Source organism: Dermacentor silvarum, chromosome 1, assembly GCF_013339745.2.
Source record: "Dermacentor silvarum isolate Dsil-2018 chromosome 1, BIME_Dsil_1.4, whole genome shotgun sequence".
NCBI lineage: Eukaryota > Metazoa > Arthropoda > Arachnida > Ixodida > Ixodidae > Dermacentor > Dermacentor silvarum.
In genome coordinates, this window is record NC_051154.1 from 321,125,196 (window position 1) to 321,141,213 (window position 16,018).

Consider the following 16,018-nt stretch of genomic DNA (forward strand, 5'->3'; position numbering starts at 1 on the left):
GGTGGATTATAGTATGCGTCGATCACCTGGCACGCTATGCAGAAAGTGTGGCGATTCCTGCAGAAAGAGCGGCGATTCCTGCAGCAACGGCCGCTGAAGTTTCACACTTCATGCTCTCATTCGTCATTTTACGCCATGGATCCCCTCGTGTTATTATCAGCGATCGTGGCCGGCAATTTGTTGCCGGTGTGTTTGAAGAGCTTCTCCGCCTTTCTACGTCTTATTTCTACCACCCACAGACTAACGGTTTACCTGAACGGACCAACAGAACTCTCATCAACATGCTTGCGATGTATGTTGATTCCGCTCACCAAACTTGGGACACTCTGTTGCCTTTCATAACTTTCGCCTACAATACCGCAAAACACGAGACCACCGGATACAGCCCATTTTATCTCCTATACGTCCCCCAACCGCGTACAGCTCTCGATTCTATCCTTCCATTCTCCGAAACCGCCGAAACTTCTCTGGCCGAAACACTTTGCCGCGCAGAAGAGGCCCGGCGCATCGCCCGCCTTCCTACTTTTGCCTCCCAAGAACGCTATAAAACCCGTTATGACGAGCGCCATCAGCACGTATCGTACGAGAAAGGCGATTTGGTGTGGCTATGGAAGCCACTTCGGAAGCGCGGCCTATACCAAAGAGCTTGGCCCGTTACACCGGCCCCTTTGTCGTTATGGCACGTCTCAGTGATGTCACGTACGTGATTTGTCGACTCTTGTCTACTGTCCGCCGCTCAAGCAAGATGAACGTCGTCCATGTCGCCGGTCTTAAACGTTTTCACCACCGGAACTCCAACTGACTCGCCCGGTGGGCATCGTCTGCAAAGGGGGGAAGCGCTACGATACAGGAGGATGCTTGAAAGTGAAGGAAGACGACGTGAGTTCGGACTGTGGCATCATCGGTCCCTAGGCCTCTCGCATTCATCATTTCTATTAATAAACGCAGCTCACCGTAACAGTATATATATATATATATATATATATATGTTCCCAGATTTATCACAGGAATGTGGTACAGAATAAGTAGCACGCTAAGGTTTCGCCAAGTTGAAAACTGTTGGGGGGGGGGGGCACCCTAATAAAATAGACGAATAATGTTCAATTTTAACACGCAGCATTCTGTTGCTTACATATATTCAAGATAATTTAAACACAACATTCAATACAACGAAGAATTAGGCTAAACAGCATTACCAAAATAACAGAGGTCAGAAGAACAGAAGACACGAGCACGAAGTCGCGGGATCGAATCGCGGCCACGGCGGCCGCATTTCGATGGGGGCGAAATGCGAAAACACCCGTGTACTTAGATTTAGGTGCAGGTTAAAGACCCCCAGGTGGTCCAAATTTCCGGAGTCCCAACCTACGGCGTGACCGTGGTTTTGGCACGTAAAACCCCATAATTTTTTTAAGAACAGAAGACTCAAGATAAAAATAGGTACATACCGGGTGTTCAAAATTAAGCTTTACGGAATTTTTTAAAATCGCCTGTGGCAGATAGCATAATTCTTATCGTTGAGGTGGGTTATTTGAAGAGGCGGACATTAGAAGCACGAGAAATCGACACACATATTCAACTAACTAAAAAAATTTTACTAATGAACTTTTTAGTTAATTACTTTACGACGCACATTGCAATTTATTAATAGTATCTGATGAGTTTGCAAGACGCATGCACTTGAAATGAATTTCCAGGATGACACCAGTTTCGAGATATTTTCCAAAGTGTAGGACGAAATACATGGGCATTCCAGTTACTTTTGTGCTTCAATGTATAAAACAGTATTTTGGTAAAGAAGTAAGTGGAACAACAGTGCATTTTTACGTCGAGTTTGATGGCGCATAGCACCAAATTGGTGTCACTCTCGAAATTCATTCCAAGTGGAGACGCCTGACAAGCTCACCGGCTACAATTCATAAATTGTAATATGTGTCGTAAAGTAATTAACTAAGAAGTTAAGTAGTTAATTTTTGTTCATTACTTGAATATGTGTTTCAATTTCTAGTACTACTAATGTCCGCCTCATTGAATAAGCCAGCTCAGTGATAACAATTATGCTACCTGCCACAGGGGATTTCTAATAATTGCTTAAAACATAAAAATGAACACCCTGTACGTATACTGGGTGCTTTATTGTAACGTTAACAGTTTTTTTTTTAAATCGTCCGGGGTTTTTAGCGCAAATCTAGTCATAAAGCTAGAACACTTAGAGGTATACATTACTTACACTGAAAATCAGTATGCATATTTTGCCAATTAACGAAATTTCACTAATGAACTTTTCATCTAATTACTTGTGTGCACGTATATTGCAATACACAAACTGAAGCCAGTGATTTCACAAGGCCGATCCACTTCGAACGAATTTTGAAACCAGCATCGGTTTTGAGATAAGCGCAGTCAAACTTGCCGTTAAAATGCACTGGTGTTCCACTTACCATTTAACAATACGTCTAGCTTTTTATGCATTGAAGCTGAAAGGTTACTGACACAAATGCATTTCATCACAAATTTTTTGACCGCATTTCTCGAAACTGGTTTCATCTTGAGAATTCATTTGAAGTGAATATGACCATAAAGTTCACCGGCTATAATTTGTAAATTGCAGGAAGTGCAAGGTAATTGGTTTTAAAAATGTTTAGCAAAAACTTAGTATTCAGGCGAATATTCACTTCATTCTTTGTGCAAATAATGTTGGCCTCTGGGTGTTACCTAGCTCAAGAAGTAGCATTGTGCTACATGTCACGGCTGATTTTTAAAATTCTGTTTACGGTAAAATAAAATCCTTGTATATCTATCTATCTACCTATCTATCTATCTCTCTATCTGTCTATCTGTCTATCTTGTTGCCATTTTACGATCGTCTATTGTCTTCTACTGCTCACATTAAAGTTTGGAAATGCAACCGGTAAAGTCCCAGTCTGTTCGGCGATTAATAACGAAGAACCACGACGCTGGAGAAAACCACTCCTTTACTTTTGCATCCGTTCAACACGTCGTCCAGGGTGCAGGTAGGAGCCGTTGAGCTCCGATATGCCGGGGCCGAGGTCGTTCCAGCTACAGTGGCTGACCTTGGCAGACCATGGTCGTTGTCGCATTGCAATCTGCTGCATACCAGCTCCTGTCTACGAGTGCGGCCTGTCGCAGTTAGGCAAGCGTGCATCCCATGATTCCGTTCTTCCACGAAAACTGCGCATGCGTGTTAATAATAAACACAAGTGCATAGGAATTTGATGATGATCAATATATATAGTTAAGCAGCCGTCATAAGAGATTGAAATAATTAGGGCAATTTGGTAAGATGTGCTGTATTTAATAAACTTTGGTGACATAGGCGTGGCAAAGCTTTTGAAAAGTGGGAAATAATTTTGCCTTGCAGCTAGATAATGTAATTAAATCGTCGGCGATGTACAGCCCAACTCTTCTGTGCCCATCAGCGAAAATAGCCACTGACTTTGGTCAACGTTTGTCTTACCATTCGGCATAAATGAATGGCTGCGATGTGTCGTGCGGCATAGTGAGTGAACTAAAAAGGCGGGCAAAGACGGATATAAGGCGATGACGAGCGCTTTATAACTTATCTCAATCAGTCAGCCACTTCATATACGTTTCGCGCACGAAGGTCGGCACTTGTTGCACAGTCGGCTAATCGCGATTGGCTTCATGTCATGAGCAGTAATTGCCAGCAAACGAATAAAAGGAATAGTAGCAAGCAGACTGGACTGAAGGAAGCAGGGAAAACAAGAAAACAACAAGAACAAAAGCAAATATCCGCACTGTTATTTCTCGCAGAAAGTATGCAAAGTTGCGAAAGCCACATAACGCCCGGAAGTGGTTGCAAGAGGAAATTCAAGTGTTTTAAAGGACTTTCGGTAATAAGATTTGTAATAAATACGACATTTGCAAAAGTCACGATACTAAGGAATGTCGCGTGATTTACGTGCCGTAACAGCGATATGATTTTCAGGCACGCCGTAGTAGGGGACTCTGGATTAATTTTGACCACCTGGGATTCTCTGTAACGTGCACCCAATCCACGGTACACTGGCGTTTTTTGCATTTCGCTCCCATCGAAATGCGGCCGCCGAAACCGGGATTTGATCCCGCGACCTAGTACTTAGCAGCCCTTCACGATAAGTACGTAACCCAAGTCGCTGACGCCACCGGAAATAGCCCCTCTTCTCTAAAATATCATACCCATGATAACTGGGAGCGTGTTTAGGCGATGCAGTGATGTACGTCAATGAAACGTACACTGCAGTTTAGTCCGTGTTTGCGCACACCTGTCAAGAGAACGTAAACAGAGCGCGTAGAATGGCTGGGTGCCAAATATGGAGTTAATTCAGTAAATGTTTAAGCAAACAGTCGACCAGAGAAGTAAATTCGTCTGCTTTTTTCTTTTTTAGGTACGGATTGCCACAAGGCATTTAGTATATAAATGCGTGCAGGCTTTCCTCGCAAAGACGCTGCATAAGGGCTTGTGGAATTTTGCCCATAAGTAACTGCTCCTAGTGTGTAGGAGGGTCCGTCCGCAAATCTCAGTACATCGAAGCACTTTCTCTCGTGTACGTGCCCCTTACTCCTGGACGCAGCCGCAGCAGATGGTGAGCGTCCACATCCTGCGCGGGGGGAGAGTACCTCGGGCCCTTCACTTGTTCTTCAGGCGCAGGACCCCAGGCCTAGCTTGCACAAGGTGTTGGAGTAGTCTTAGCCAGAAGTCACCGGAAAAGGCTTTCTCCACACAAACGAGGTTGCGAGGAAGGGCGCAGATACTTTAGGGGATTGCCGAGCGCGTCTGGTTCTTCGGAGAAGGGATTCTCGGGCTACAGAGCTGGATTGGGGTTCAGAAGTAACGGAATTGGATGGGCTGCCTAGTGAATTTACCTAGTGGGTGATCTCGTTGGCTTGATCGGCAACCAAATGGATTTTGATGGTGACATCGTATGACGTATGTGAAATATACGAATCTCTTCACTTATACGCACTATTTTTGTTACTTGTTCCAGTTTCTCACTGTTTACGGAAGCGCGACACCCATCGTTGCTGCAGATTCGCGTCACAAAAACTGGATGCTTCAAACTTTTCTTTTTTCGTTCTTCGTCAAATTATGCGGTAAATAAATTAGTTATATATCTTAAGGCAGATCTATGGAGTCACATTTTCATGTTTGCCGCTATGGTTCAGCAGCAACTCTGTTCTTCTGCTGAGAATTCGGCCGCGCAGAGGCCTAATTCTAATACGTGGGGATGGAGAAACGCTTGTGGACCGAGTATTCGGCTCACGCTCATGAAGAGCGGCTGAATTCACAAAGCTTTTCGTTCGTAGTTGCTGTTGTTATTGAAGGCAGCCAACAAATGAACAATATCTTCACTGTCACTGCTGGCTCATCTAAGCTGACTTACGGCTTATCAAAGACTGATCTACTGGCTGACTTACGAACTGATCTAAAAGCAGATTCATTATTACGACTCGAGTTGGTCTTAATCCCGAACCCGTCACTACGGCGTGTCTTATTAACTCCTGTCTGTCTTCACGAAATTAAACTTCGTCAGTGAACCATAAACATTCTGTTATGTATAGAATATCTTCTTTTTTGCCAATCACGCGGGGAAGCGCTGCCCGAGGTTCTCCAGGGGTGGAAGGCCGGTGCTGGACAAGATGCGTCACCTTGTCGAATTCTCTCTTACCCATTCGAGTCAGTCGTTTTAGTGCGAAAGCACTACTAGCTTACCAACCTGGATTTCGCCTCTGTCTGTATGAAGCCTCTTCATACAGCCCCGCACCCGTGCGTTTCTAGAAGAAATAAATGTTTCATGCGCTAACATGAAGCGAATTCTGGAAGCGTAAAATCATTTATTGTAAAAAATGCAGTATTTTTGCCGTGAAGTTCGGAGAAAACTGGTGGTGTTGCAGTGTCTTACCTGCAGTATGAAACTGAAACAGTACAACCTGATGCTGTCGGCGCAGTTGCACTGGCAACGCCGTCTGGACGCTTATGCCGAGTCTACGAGAAACGCGCGGGCTAACGAAACTCTTGAACAGTGACAACGCTAGGGTTGAGGTTGGTTAGGATTAACGGTGCTACTCACTATAGTTCGTGCTTAGCCAGAACTATTTCGACTAATCATCACGGTGCTCTACGGTCACGTGACTGCCCCGCTGAAGCCGCGAGTTCAATCTCCATCTGCGGTAGCACTGTAGCGATTGATCGAGCCGCGAAGATTAAAGCGTGATGCGGGGGGCCTGGCTGCGCCCCCCGTCTGCTCCCGCGGAAATTTTCTTGCGGCAGCGAAGAACAGCAAAAGCAACTTGGGCCCACAGGTGGAGGTTACCCGGTTTGTGCTTCTGTTTGCGCTCATCCTGGGCCCGTCTTCCCTGATGATAGCTCATGGGCCTACCATAGAGAAATAAAAATTTCATCTACGGGGATACTTTCGCGAAATGTTACGTGACTAACACCGGACACATCGGCATCTGCGAGCAACTGCATTCTTGGCAGAGTGTGATGCACGCTGTCTTAGCACGGTGTCAAGAATGCGGCCGTCCGTAGACGGTTAAGTGCCCTGTGCGGAGTGCAGCGAAATCTTGCGAAAGTAAAAGTGTCCCCGGAAGTGGTCGCCCTAGAACACCTTCCATGGCCGTCCTACGATCGCTTCAAACAGCACTATTGGGCCTGAGGTTGCGGCTTCCTCAAGGCTTAGTCAGCGCTAGTTGCGAGCGCCGATTATACGCTTTGCTTTCTTTTTCAACCGCCGTGTGGTGTGTTCAGCGTTCGCTCGCAGCTTTTAGGGGCGAAGCTCCTTAAAGCGGCACCCGTTCGTCCCTCGTCGTAGTCGTAGTGCGTAACCAGTCTGAGAAAAATGAGAAAAAAAATTCCGAAGTTGTGTCCGTAGCGCGGAATCGAACCAGGGACCCCTCGCTTCCGAGCGCGCGGCGCTAGCCCACTACGCCACGAAGCGGACATGGACACACGCACCATGATGGCAATAAATACCCAACATTAACGAAATGCCGCGTTTCTAGCGCGTTTCTAACGCGTTTGTGCTAGCGCGTTACGGCCCGTGTAAGAAGCTAGTGTAAGACGATGTGGCCTCTCCGCCTTACCTTCAACGCGTTTCGAACGCGCTGCCCAAAGCGGTGGCAAGTCAAGTTCAAGTCGAGGAGCGTTTATGAATACGGGGGGTATGCTCTCTCGGCAGTCATGTGATGGCGTCGGCAAACGCGGTGCACGTTCCGGCATGTGTAAATGGCTGCGTAAGACGCTGTGGCCGCTCCCCCTTACTAGAGAGTACTGCACGTTTCTAACGCGTTTGTGCTAGCGTCCCCTTAAGCGGGAGATCCGATGATTCCCTCCGGAGCTTCGCCCACTCATCATCATTCACCCCGTGGATATGCTGTGAATATTTTTTTTTCACATCAAATTGTTAAGAGTGTGTACTAGCTGAAGCTGTGGGCGCCTATATTTGCATACATACCTTTTTGTGACCATGTTTCTTGGCCTTCAGGAAGGTGCTTTTTTGCTCATCTTTAATGAGGTAGCCCATTAGTCGGACCTCTTCCGGAAGGCGCGGGTGACCGGCTAGAAGCTCATAGGCCTCCGCAGGCCGACTTTTATCGCAGCCCAACAAGAAGCCAGCTGCACAACGCAGCAGCCCTCGGTTACGCCATACCTGAGGTGTGACATAGGAAAGCGTTATTCAATCTGGCAGTGACGCCTGAAAGCACCACACTTGCCACGGCATTGTATCCCTACTCCACAGAAAGATCCAATACGATTCCTGATCTAAGATCAAAGTAACTTGCTGTTGGGCAACTTGTTTCTCCCTCAAGGAAATTACTGCAGTACAAATAAGACATATACAAAGAATCGAAGATAGGATACCAAAGGCGCTATACATTAAACTGATTCATTACAGCCGACCACAAGACCACAAGAAATTGCAAGACAATGCACCTGCGTGCATAATAATCACGGCAAAGCAATCAAATCAAAATAAAAACAAACTTAGATTTGAAAAGACAAAGAACTTTATCCGATGCAATCTGTGCCTCTTTACTTGGTATGAAAGGCCCCCAAAAGTTTGTGTACAGTGGTTTCCTTGGTTCTGCCCATAATCTCGTACAACCTAGGTTCACACTTGCAAGCCATGCATTGTGCAGGCAGATGTGCATTGCATTTAATCTGAACTGCAGTTTCATTCTACCGTGCTGTGTCAATAACGCACTGTCCTCAAGTTGGCCTGCATAAGTCTTCCCGCACGACAGCGGTATCAAGTAAACACCGCCCGTTGCGCCTTTCACATGCGGTCTGGCGTGCTTATTTAGGCATGCATGCTTGCCTTCACCATTTTTCTACTTGTGTTCGCATAAAATGTGGGGGCACAAGCCAGTAAGTTTGTGCGGTGCCGAAAAGCCACAGGCACGCCAATCCTGCCTCCCTTCTTCACGTTGTGGCACATCTTAAGACATAGGGTACTGCTTCGGGCATGATCAGTTATTGCGCTGAGGCGGTTCCTGGTTCTCTGGCACCCTTGACTTTAACGTGAGGGTCTCCGAGACCACTTCTAAGACCAAGCATGGATAGCCGGCTTCAAAGAGTCTTGTCATTTGTTATCGTTTATCAAGACTCGCCTGCACCGCATTATCATATAATTTTAGGAAAGTGGATTTCAAGCATTGGGTCGATCGTGCCAGCAATACTTCTGTACCTCTATTCAGAAATGAGACTCGATTGCTTGTTCATTTTCTTTGCTGTGATGAACTTGTACGCATACACATTATTAAGTAGATTTTTTCCTTTGTCTGGTAGAAGTCTGCATTAACTCATTCGGAACCTCCCGTCTTCTCTTCCTTCTATCATACTTATTTGTGCTGCAAATTCTTCGAGATTTGTGATCGTATATGATCGCACGTTTTTAGTAATCCCATCTGGTATTGTTCTGCCTGTTCCTCCGCATTAGATGATCGTAAAACGACTCGGTGGTTTGTAGCGTTTGTACCCCTGGACACTATTACATATTTCGTTTAATTTCGTGATAAAAATGCAAGTTATTGGAGGTAGTCGATGTCGCGGGTGCGAGGAGCGCAGAAAAAAAAATGACTCTGCACATGGCCTGGCAGAGAACAAAAAAAAACATTCACTTACTACCACCTTACTCCCTAATGCTAAATTTGAGCGTAGCTGCATACGTGTTCTCATTTCGCGTTATATTGGCTGGCGCGGACAATCAGTCTTGTGCGGCACGTTGCAAACGGAGCGAAGTCGGGAGATCTCGAGAACCAGCGAGTGCGTGACGCGTGGGCGCGAGTTGTGATCCGAACGAAGCCAGGCAGTTGAATGCCTGGCGAGGCCCCCAAAAGTTCCGGTTTATTCTCTTTTTAGCTACGATGATTACTGATAATTTTTAAATGGCATCCACATTAAAACGGCGTGTAGGCAGTCACCTATAGCCTGCTTGGTCTAACCAGGTTTTATTACATTCATCAAAATCTAGCGTTTTGCCTACCTCTACTTGATCTTTGTGATTCCCCTCGCCTGTGGGAAATACTTTATTGGCCAATCTGGGCGCTCTCTTAATGAACGCCGGCTAGAGTATCGCAGGAATGCTGTTTCACTAAGTGGCACTGGTCATTTAGCTGACCCCGTTCGCCATTGCTTGCATAAGCCAGCATGCAAGGCGTTTTTTAACAAACATGTGCTTTGCGCAAATTCAGCACTAAGAAAAACCGGGAAATTTTCGAAGCTCTTTTGGATCTCTAATAAAAAATATTACTGCGTCATTGCTCCTTCTGTTGCGCTCGGGAAAAAAGGGGCAAACATGTGTGTCGCGTCCGCTAGGTAGGGCGGGAGATGTGCAAGATGGTACATGAGTGATGTGAAACGTTTGCCTTCATGTGGTTTTCACCAACTTTGATGATTCTGGCCTGGACCAAGGAAGTATCTTTGAGCGGACGGGTGCACCAGCAGTGGCCACCTGTGTACATAAAACCCTGTTTTCCGAGTATGGGCTCTAAGTGACTGCAGTTCTTGCTACATAAGATGGGGTCTGGACTATGGAAGCCAGAGGTCGTTTATAAGAGAAGATATATCCAGAAAAATAAACCTGCCAACGTTGAAGAAGGTAGATGTTGAAGTGAAAGCGTTCGGTGGTTCGAGCGGCGCTCCAACAGAGCAGCTGAACTTGGTTAAGGTGCATTTGATTAACCAGTTTGACAGCTCGAAGCATGAAATTGAGGCTTTCGAGGTTTCCTCTTTTTGCGATCGCCTGTCTGAACCTCCACAGTCACAGACATTTTTGCAAAAGCTGGCCAATGAAAAGAAGTTTAGTGCTGACTTTGTATCTCTTCCTTGCCTAAAGACAGAAGTTGGCATAAGCGTGCTGATTGGAGCCGACCAAATGTGGAAGCTGGTGCTAAACGACGTTTCGTCGCACGAAGTGACAGTACTAGCTGCGATCAACATTAAGCTTTGCTGGACATTTCAAGGACCTGTACCATGCGACGGCTGCATTTTTAAGGAAGCCTGCGCACACGTTTGTGTCCTTCGCACGAGTTGCGCAGACTCACGTGGCTCAACCCCTACAGCACTTCTGGGATCTAGACAGCGTAGACTTTTCTGATCCTTCTTCAAACGACGACCATAGAAATGAATTGGTCCGACAATTGACAGAAAATAACATTCAAGAACGGGAGGAATGAACTAGCGCTTCCATGGAAGCCCGTCAAAACAAATCTAGCAGACAACCGAAGTGTTGCGGTTAGACGCCTTCAAGGTTTATTGCGGCGATGTGGCAGTAAAGAGGAGCTCCTTCAGCAGTCAGCAACAATATGAGCTGGATGATCACGCTGAAAAAATTAACGAACAAGACACGGCAAAGAGATGTTATTACATACCACAGCATGCCGTTATCAGAAAATCATCCTCGACGACACGACTGAGGATGATCTTCGATGCCTCGTCACACCCACGTGGAGCAGCGTATCTGAATGAATTATTGGAAAGAGGACCCAAGACCAAAAACGACATAGATAAAATGCGTGTGAATGTGCGATTACACAAGAGTGGAATTAGTGCCGATGAACAAAAGGCGTTTTTACAAATGGGCATTCAAGAGCCTGATCGATATGCCTCGCGATTTTTACGGTTTGATAGCACGCCGATGCCCAGTGAACCTGTGCCGAAAATAGAGTATAGGATGACACGAGTGCCATTTGTAGCTACAGCAGGTCCATTCCTCTTGACAGCGACGTTAAAGTATCAAAACAAGCACGTGGATTCTGCGCTGAGATCAACTGCAACGCAATTTTCTGAGAATTCCTACGTTGACGATCTCGTCACAGGAGTTACTTCTTAGAAAGAAGCTTTCCGTCTTTATAAAGAACCGAATCTCATCCTGAGTAAAGGAGGCATGAAGCTGCAAAAATGTTCTTCTCCTTTCTGGGGTTTTACGTGCCAAAACCAGTTGTGATTATGAGACACTCCGTAGTGGAGGTCTCCGGATTAATTTTGACCACTTGGGGTTCTTTAACGTGCACTACAACGCAAGCACACGGGTGTTTTTGCATTTCGCCTCCATCGAAATGTGGCCGCCGCGGCCGGGATTCGATCTCGCGATCTCGTGCTCAGCAGCGCTAGCTGCAAAAATGGTCCACCAATAATGGTCCACCAATGATGAGCTAAGACGGCACATCGCTGATGAATTCAACTCCTTTCCAGTAGTGGCTCCTATGAAGGTTCTTGGTCTGCTATGGGACACAGCTGCTGACAAGCTTATTCTAAACATGAAATTGCTGTTGCTGCTTCTCGAAAAAAGGAAGACACCAAGATATTTGTCCTTCAGACGACCGCACGGTTTCTCGATTCATTTGGTTGGCTATCACCGTTCGTCGGAAGGATGAAAGACATCTTTCAAAGATTATGGGAACACGGCACAGCGTGGGAAGTAGTTATGCCTGAGCCATTTAGACACGAATGGAAAACTTAGTCGAATGAGTTGAAGTGCTCTCAGGTGTTTTCACTCCCACGTTGTGAGTTGATGTTATTAGATGACAAACCTACGAGCTCCCAGCTTCACGTATTTGCGGATGCCAGCTATAGTACCTACGGTGCCGTAGCTTATGTAGCTTCGTGGACAACTGTCAATCGCCAACGTCGCATAGAGAAGGAGCTCTTACAGCTACTTAACTTCAAGAAGCTGAGAACATCCAGTTCCAGGAAATGTAGACAGATACATATGCCAGAGAGAGAGCCCAACTTGAAGTTGGGCTCTCTACAAGGTCTCGACATGATATCATCGATAAGAGACCAGCATGCCTTCGTCGTCGAAAAGGGCGTCATGAGGATTAGAACTCGCCTTCAAAACGCCAGTTTCACGTACAAGAAGAAGACGCCCGTGCTACTGCCGTGCAACTACCCGGTCACGTGCCTCGTCATTTTGCAAGTGCACAGAACTGTGCTCCATGGCGGTGTCGGTGACACCTTAACGAAATTTCGCGCCCAGTTCAGCGTGCCCAGAGTGCGACAAGCAGTTAAGCGAATGTCGCGAAAATGTGTGATTTGTGCTCGGTTCCGCCTCAATGCTGCGAGTGCACCGGCAGCCAACCTTCCCAATGATCGTATGTGCAATTCACTTGCACATACTTGCTAACGCGCTAAAAAAACTGGGCAATCGGACGCTTTCCATGCAGGTGCTGCTGGAACACCGCCCCCATCTCTAGTCGGCCCACAAAGCGGTGAAGGCACTTTTGTGCTCCCTGAGGACGATGGGCTTGTGTCAAAGTCTCTGACTATTCGTGCAAAAACACACACGTCAACGAACCTACCGCTAATTTCCCTTCTTTCCTTCCCTCCTCTTTCTCCCTGTCATCTTTGTGTTCCCTTTTCCCATTCCCCCGGTGTAGGGTAGCCAACCGGGCGTTATTCTGGTTAACTTCCCGGCCTTCTGCCTTTCTCTTGTTTCCTTCCTTCCACGCCCTTTTGAGGTTACGAGAGTTGACTTTGCAGGGCCAGTTTTTGTGAAGGACTGTAGTGGCGTTAAAGTGTACAAAGTGTTCTTCACATGTGCAGTAGTTAGTAGTAGTAGCAATTCTGCTTCAGCATATTATTTGACTTACTGCAAACGCTTTCCTCATGGCCTTCAAAAGATTTTGTGCAAGACGTGGAACACAACGAATAGTTTACTCGTACAATGGTACTGCATTTATGAAAGCTGCACGTGAGCTAGCTTCCATACACCAGTTGTTGAGGAAAGACGAAGTCAGCCAGTATTGCTCTACCCACTGCATAACTTGCAAATATATAGCCGAAAGGGCTGCTTGGTGGGGTGGATTTTGAGAGCGGTTAGTTAGGATTGCCAAGATGTGCCTTCGCAAGTCATTGGAAAAGGCGTCTGTTGACCTACAGCAACTGAGCACCATTATAACTGAACCTGAAGCTGTTATTAATTCCAGACCCATATCTTTCATCTACTCTTCTTCTAAAGAGCCAGGCATTCTACCCCGTCTCATTTTATTGTGATAGCAAATATATGGACACTCCTGGCGCATTTCGGCCGTCGGCGTGGCCATCGCCGTGATGTGCCCTATAAAATCCAAGCACGATGACATCGTCGCCACGCGCCGTATGTTGTATGTGCGAGTGAAACCGTGCGAGGGTGAGCCGACGATGGCAGCTCAATCTCGAGCGCGCAAGGTCGGAAAGCCGGGAGGAAGCGCGCCGTCTTCTGTCGCGTGCAAGGCAAAGGGGGGATGAGAGGGAGGGGGCGGGTGTTGTACTCCGGTGGTTGCTGTGTATGGCGCGGCCACGCCGGCCCTATCTTGGAAGCGATCTGCGATGGGGGCAGTGTGTGCCCAGTGCTGATAGCTTGGTGTGCGCTGTGTTTAAGCCGCTTAGTTCGCGTTTACGCGAGAGGCAGCACGAAGGTCAATTGACTCGCTGCTGCCGCCGCACTTCCTCACTCCAGCGTTTTGACAGCGAGTTTCTGCGGTCATCGAGTGAGATGTGGTCATATTTGATTGTGCGCGTGACACCATGCTTGTTACCTTATTTAGTAAGCCAATGTTTACAAGTTTATGTGAAAGATAAAACGGCCATCTTCGTATAGCTGTCAACTAAGTGCTATTGGAATCGATGCTTCGCCTTTCGGGCAAAACTGCGACTTCTTTTCATTTCGCCTAATCAAAATGCAGCCACCACGGTGGTGCAGTTAATAGCTAAATGCACATAATTATCTTCAGCGAAAGTTAAGCCCGCCTCTATGAATAACCGCGCTGAAGAGACTGAGTTGATCTACATCCTGTGGGCAAAAGTGCTTTTTTAAACATAAAAGAGGTTGCGTGGCACCTGGCACTTGTGTTACCTTTTTCAGGATGCATTACAAACAAGCGACTTCCACTTGCTAGTCGCTTCCTTACATCGCAATCCCTTGCACTGTGTGGGGCTTGCCCACGAAGGGAAGAGAGAGAGAGAGAGAGTTGTGATAAGCGCGCCAAAGTAGACTCACGAAGTTCCTGACGTGTTGATATGAGGGATCATCACAGATCTTCACGTCTAGAAACGTGAGCACATAGTTGCGGTTCATCATTCTCGCCATCGCTTGAACGAAAAGTGCTACGCTCCGATCGAAACATGAAACCGCTAGAGAGTGTAATCGTCGGTTGGCAGTGACCCAACTGCTGAAGGCTTCGGCAGTCTTCTCGTCAAAGACGCAACCTGCAGATAGAAAATATTGATAAGTACCGAGTAGTCTGTCTCCCGACATGACATTGGCACTACGCACAAAGCGACAGCAATGCCTAGATTTTGCAAACATTTACTTTTCACATGAAGCCTCGCGAATTGAATGTGTATGCCAAGACTTCTTGGTGTCTAAATAACAGCAGATTTCCTTGCGACATAATCAATGGAGGGGCAAGCGACCGATGGTTTTCAGAAACTTGCTCTGCGATGCTCAAAGCGGCGCTAACTTGCTCCGCGTCGCGCATATAAGAAGCAATCGATGACAGAGGTGAATTTCAGCAAGCGTTATCACGCATCCTGCGCTGCTAGACGCCCGCTCCTCCTTTCATTGGCAATGCACATCGAGCGAAGAGATCGAAGTTTCATTGCGATAGCAGTTATGCGGACACTCGAGCAAATTCGCGCCGTCGTGATGTGTCGGTGTCGACGCGCATGTGCGGTTTGCGCTTCAATGGCTAGAAGGTCTTCAGAGACGCGCAACACTTTATCTGGTCGATCGTGCCGCGCGAGTGTCCTCACCTAAAAAGTATACAACTTACACCTTGGACGAAACTGACATCGGTTGTAAACAGCACATGAAGTGACACGGGGGAGCGCAACCCTAGTACTCGTATCCTCTTAACAACCAGTGTTCGTTTCGTACCTGCTAGTCTTCCAGTACATAGCGCAAGAAAAATTAATGCACACCAACAAGCCCCATTTCATCGCTCTTCTAAATGCCCCACCTTCGTGCAAAACTGCCTATATTTATTTTCTTTCTTGTCAAACCTTCCTCCGAATGAATTTTCCAAATAAATACGGCTATTTGCACCCTCGTAGCTTTTGATAGCAGCGCCACTTTTCTTTTGAGAAAGCCTTGATTGGAAATTTTCTCACGAACGCCTTCTTGACCGGTCGAAGTTCTCGAGCGAAATGCGCGGGAAAAGTAAATGTCACACGCACTGTTCACTGCTAAGCTACAACACAAACTACGTCTTGCAGCGATACTAGTTATACTACCTATTATTTAAGGCTGGAAAGCAGAGTAGAGCACTGCACGGGCCGATTTTTTCAGCCCGGGCCCGGCCCGGGCCCGGCCCGGGCCCGTTTTTACGTTGGACGGCCCGCCCGAGCCCGATCAAAACTTTTATGGCGAGACCCGGGCCCGGCCCGGGCCCGGAAATAATCTACGTTACCCGCCCGGCCCGGCCCACCGCCCCTTTACCTTAGGCCCGAGCCCGGCCCGAGCCCGACTCGAAACCTGCCCGAACCCGGCCCGAGACCGAAAAATAATGTTGT

The 16,018-nt window shown here is 47.0% G+C and overlaps 1 protein-coding gene across 1 annotated transcript in view; it reads right to left on the reverse strand.

The window, feature by feature from the left end:
- Positions 1-2,978: 2,978 nt before the first annotated feature.
- The window catches only part of LOC125942270 (uncharacterized), a 73,646-nt gene continuing 60,606 nt past the window's right edge, over positions 2,979-16,018 (reverse strand). Inside the window, exons 7-9 of the mRNA XM_049660436.1 lie at positions 14,505-14,713; positions 7,479-7,673; positions 2,979-3,192 (exon numbers count right to left, since the gene is read on the reverse strand). Coding sequence (XP_049516393.1) covers positions 3,151-3,192; positions 7,479-7,673; positions 14,505-14,713 — 446 coding nt within the window. The 3' untranslated portion in view covers positions 2,979-3,150. The remainder of the gene's footprint in view (positions 3,193-7,478; positions 7,674-14,504; positions 14,714-16,018) is intronic.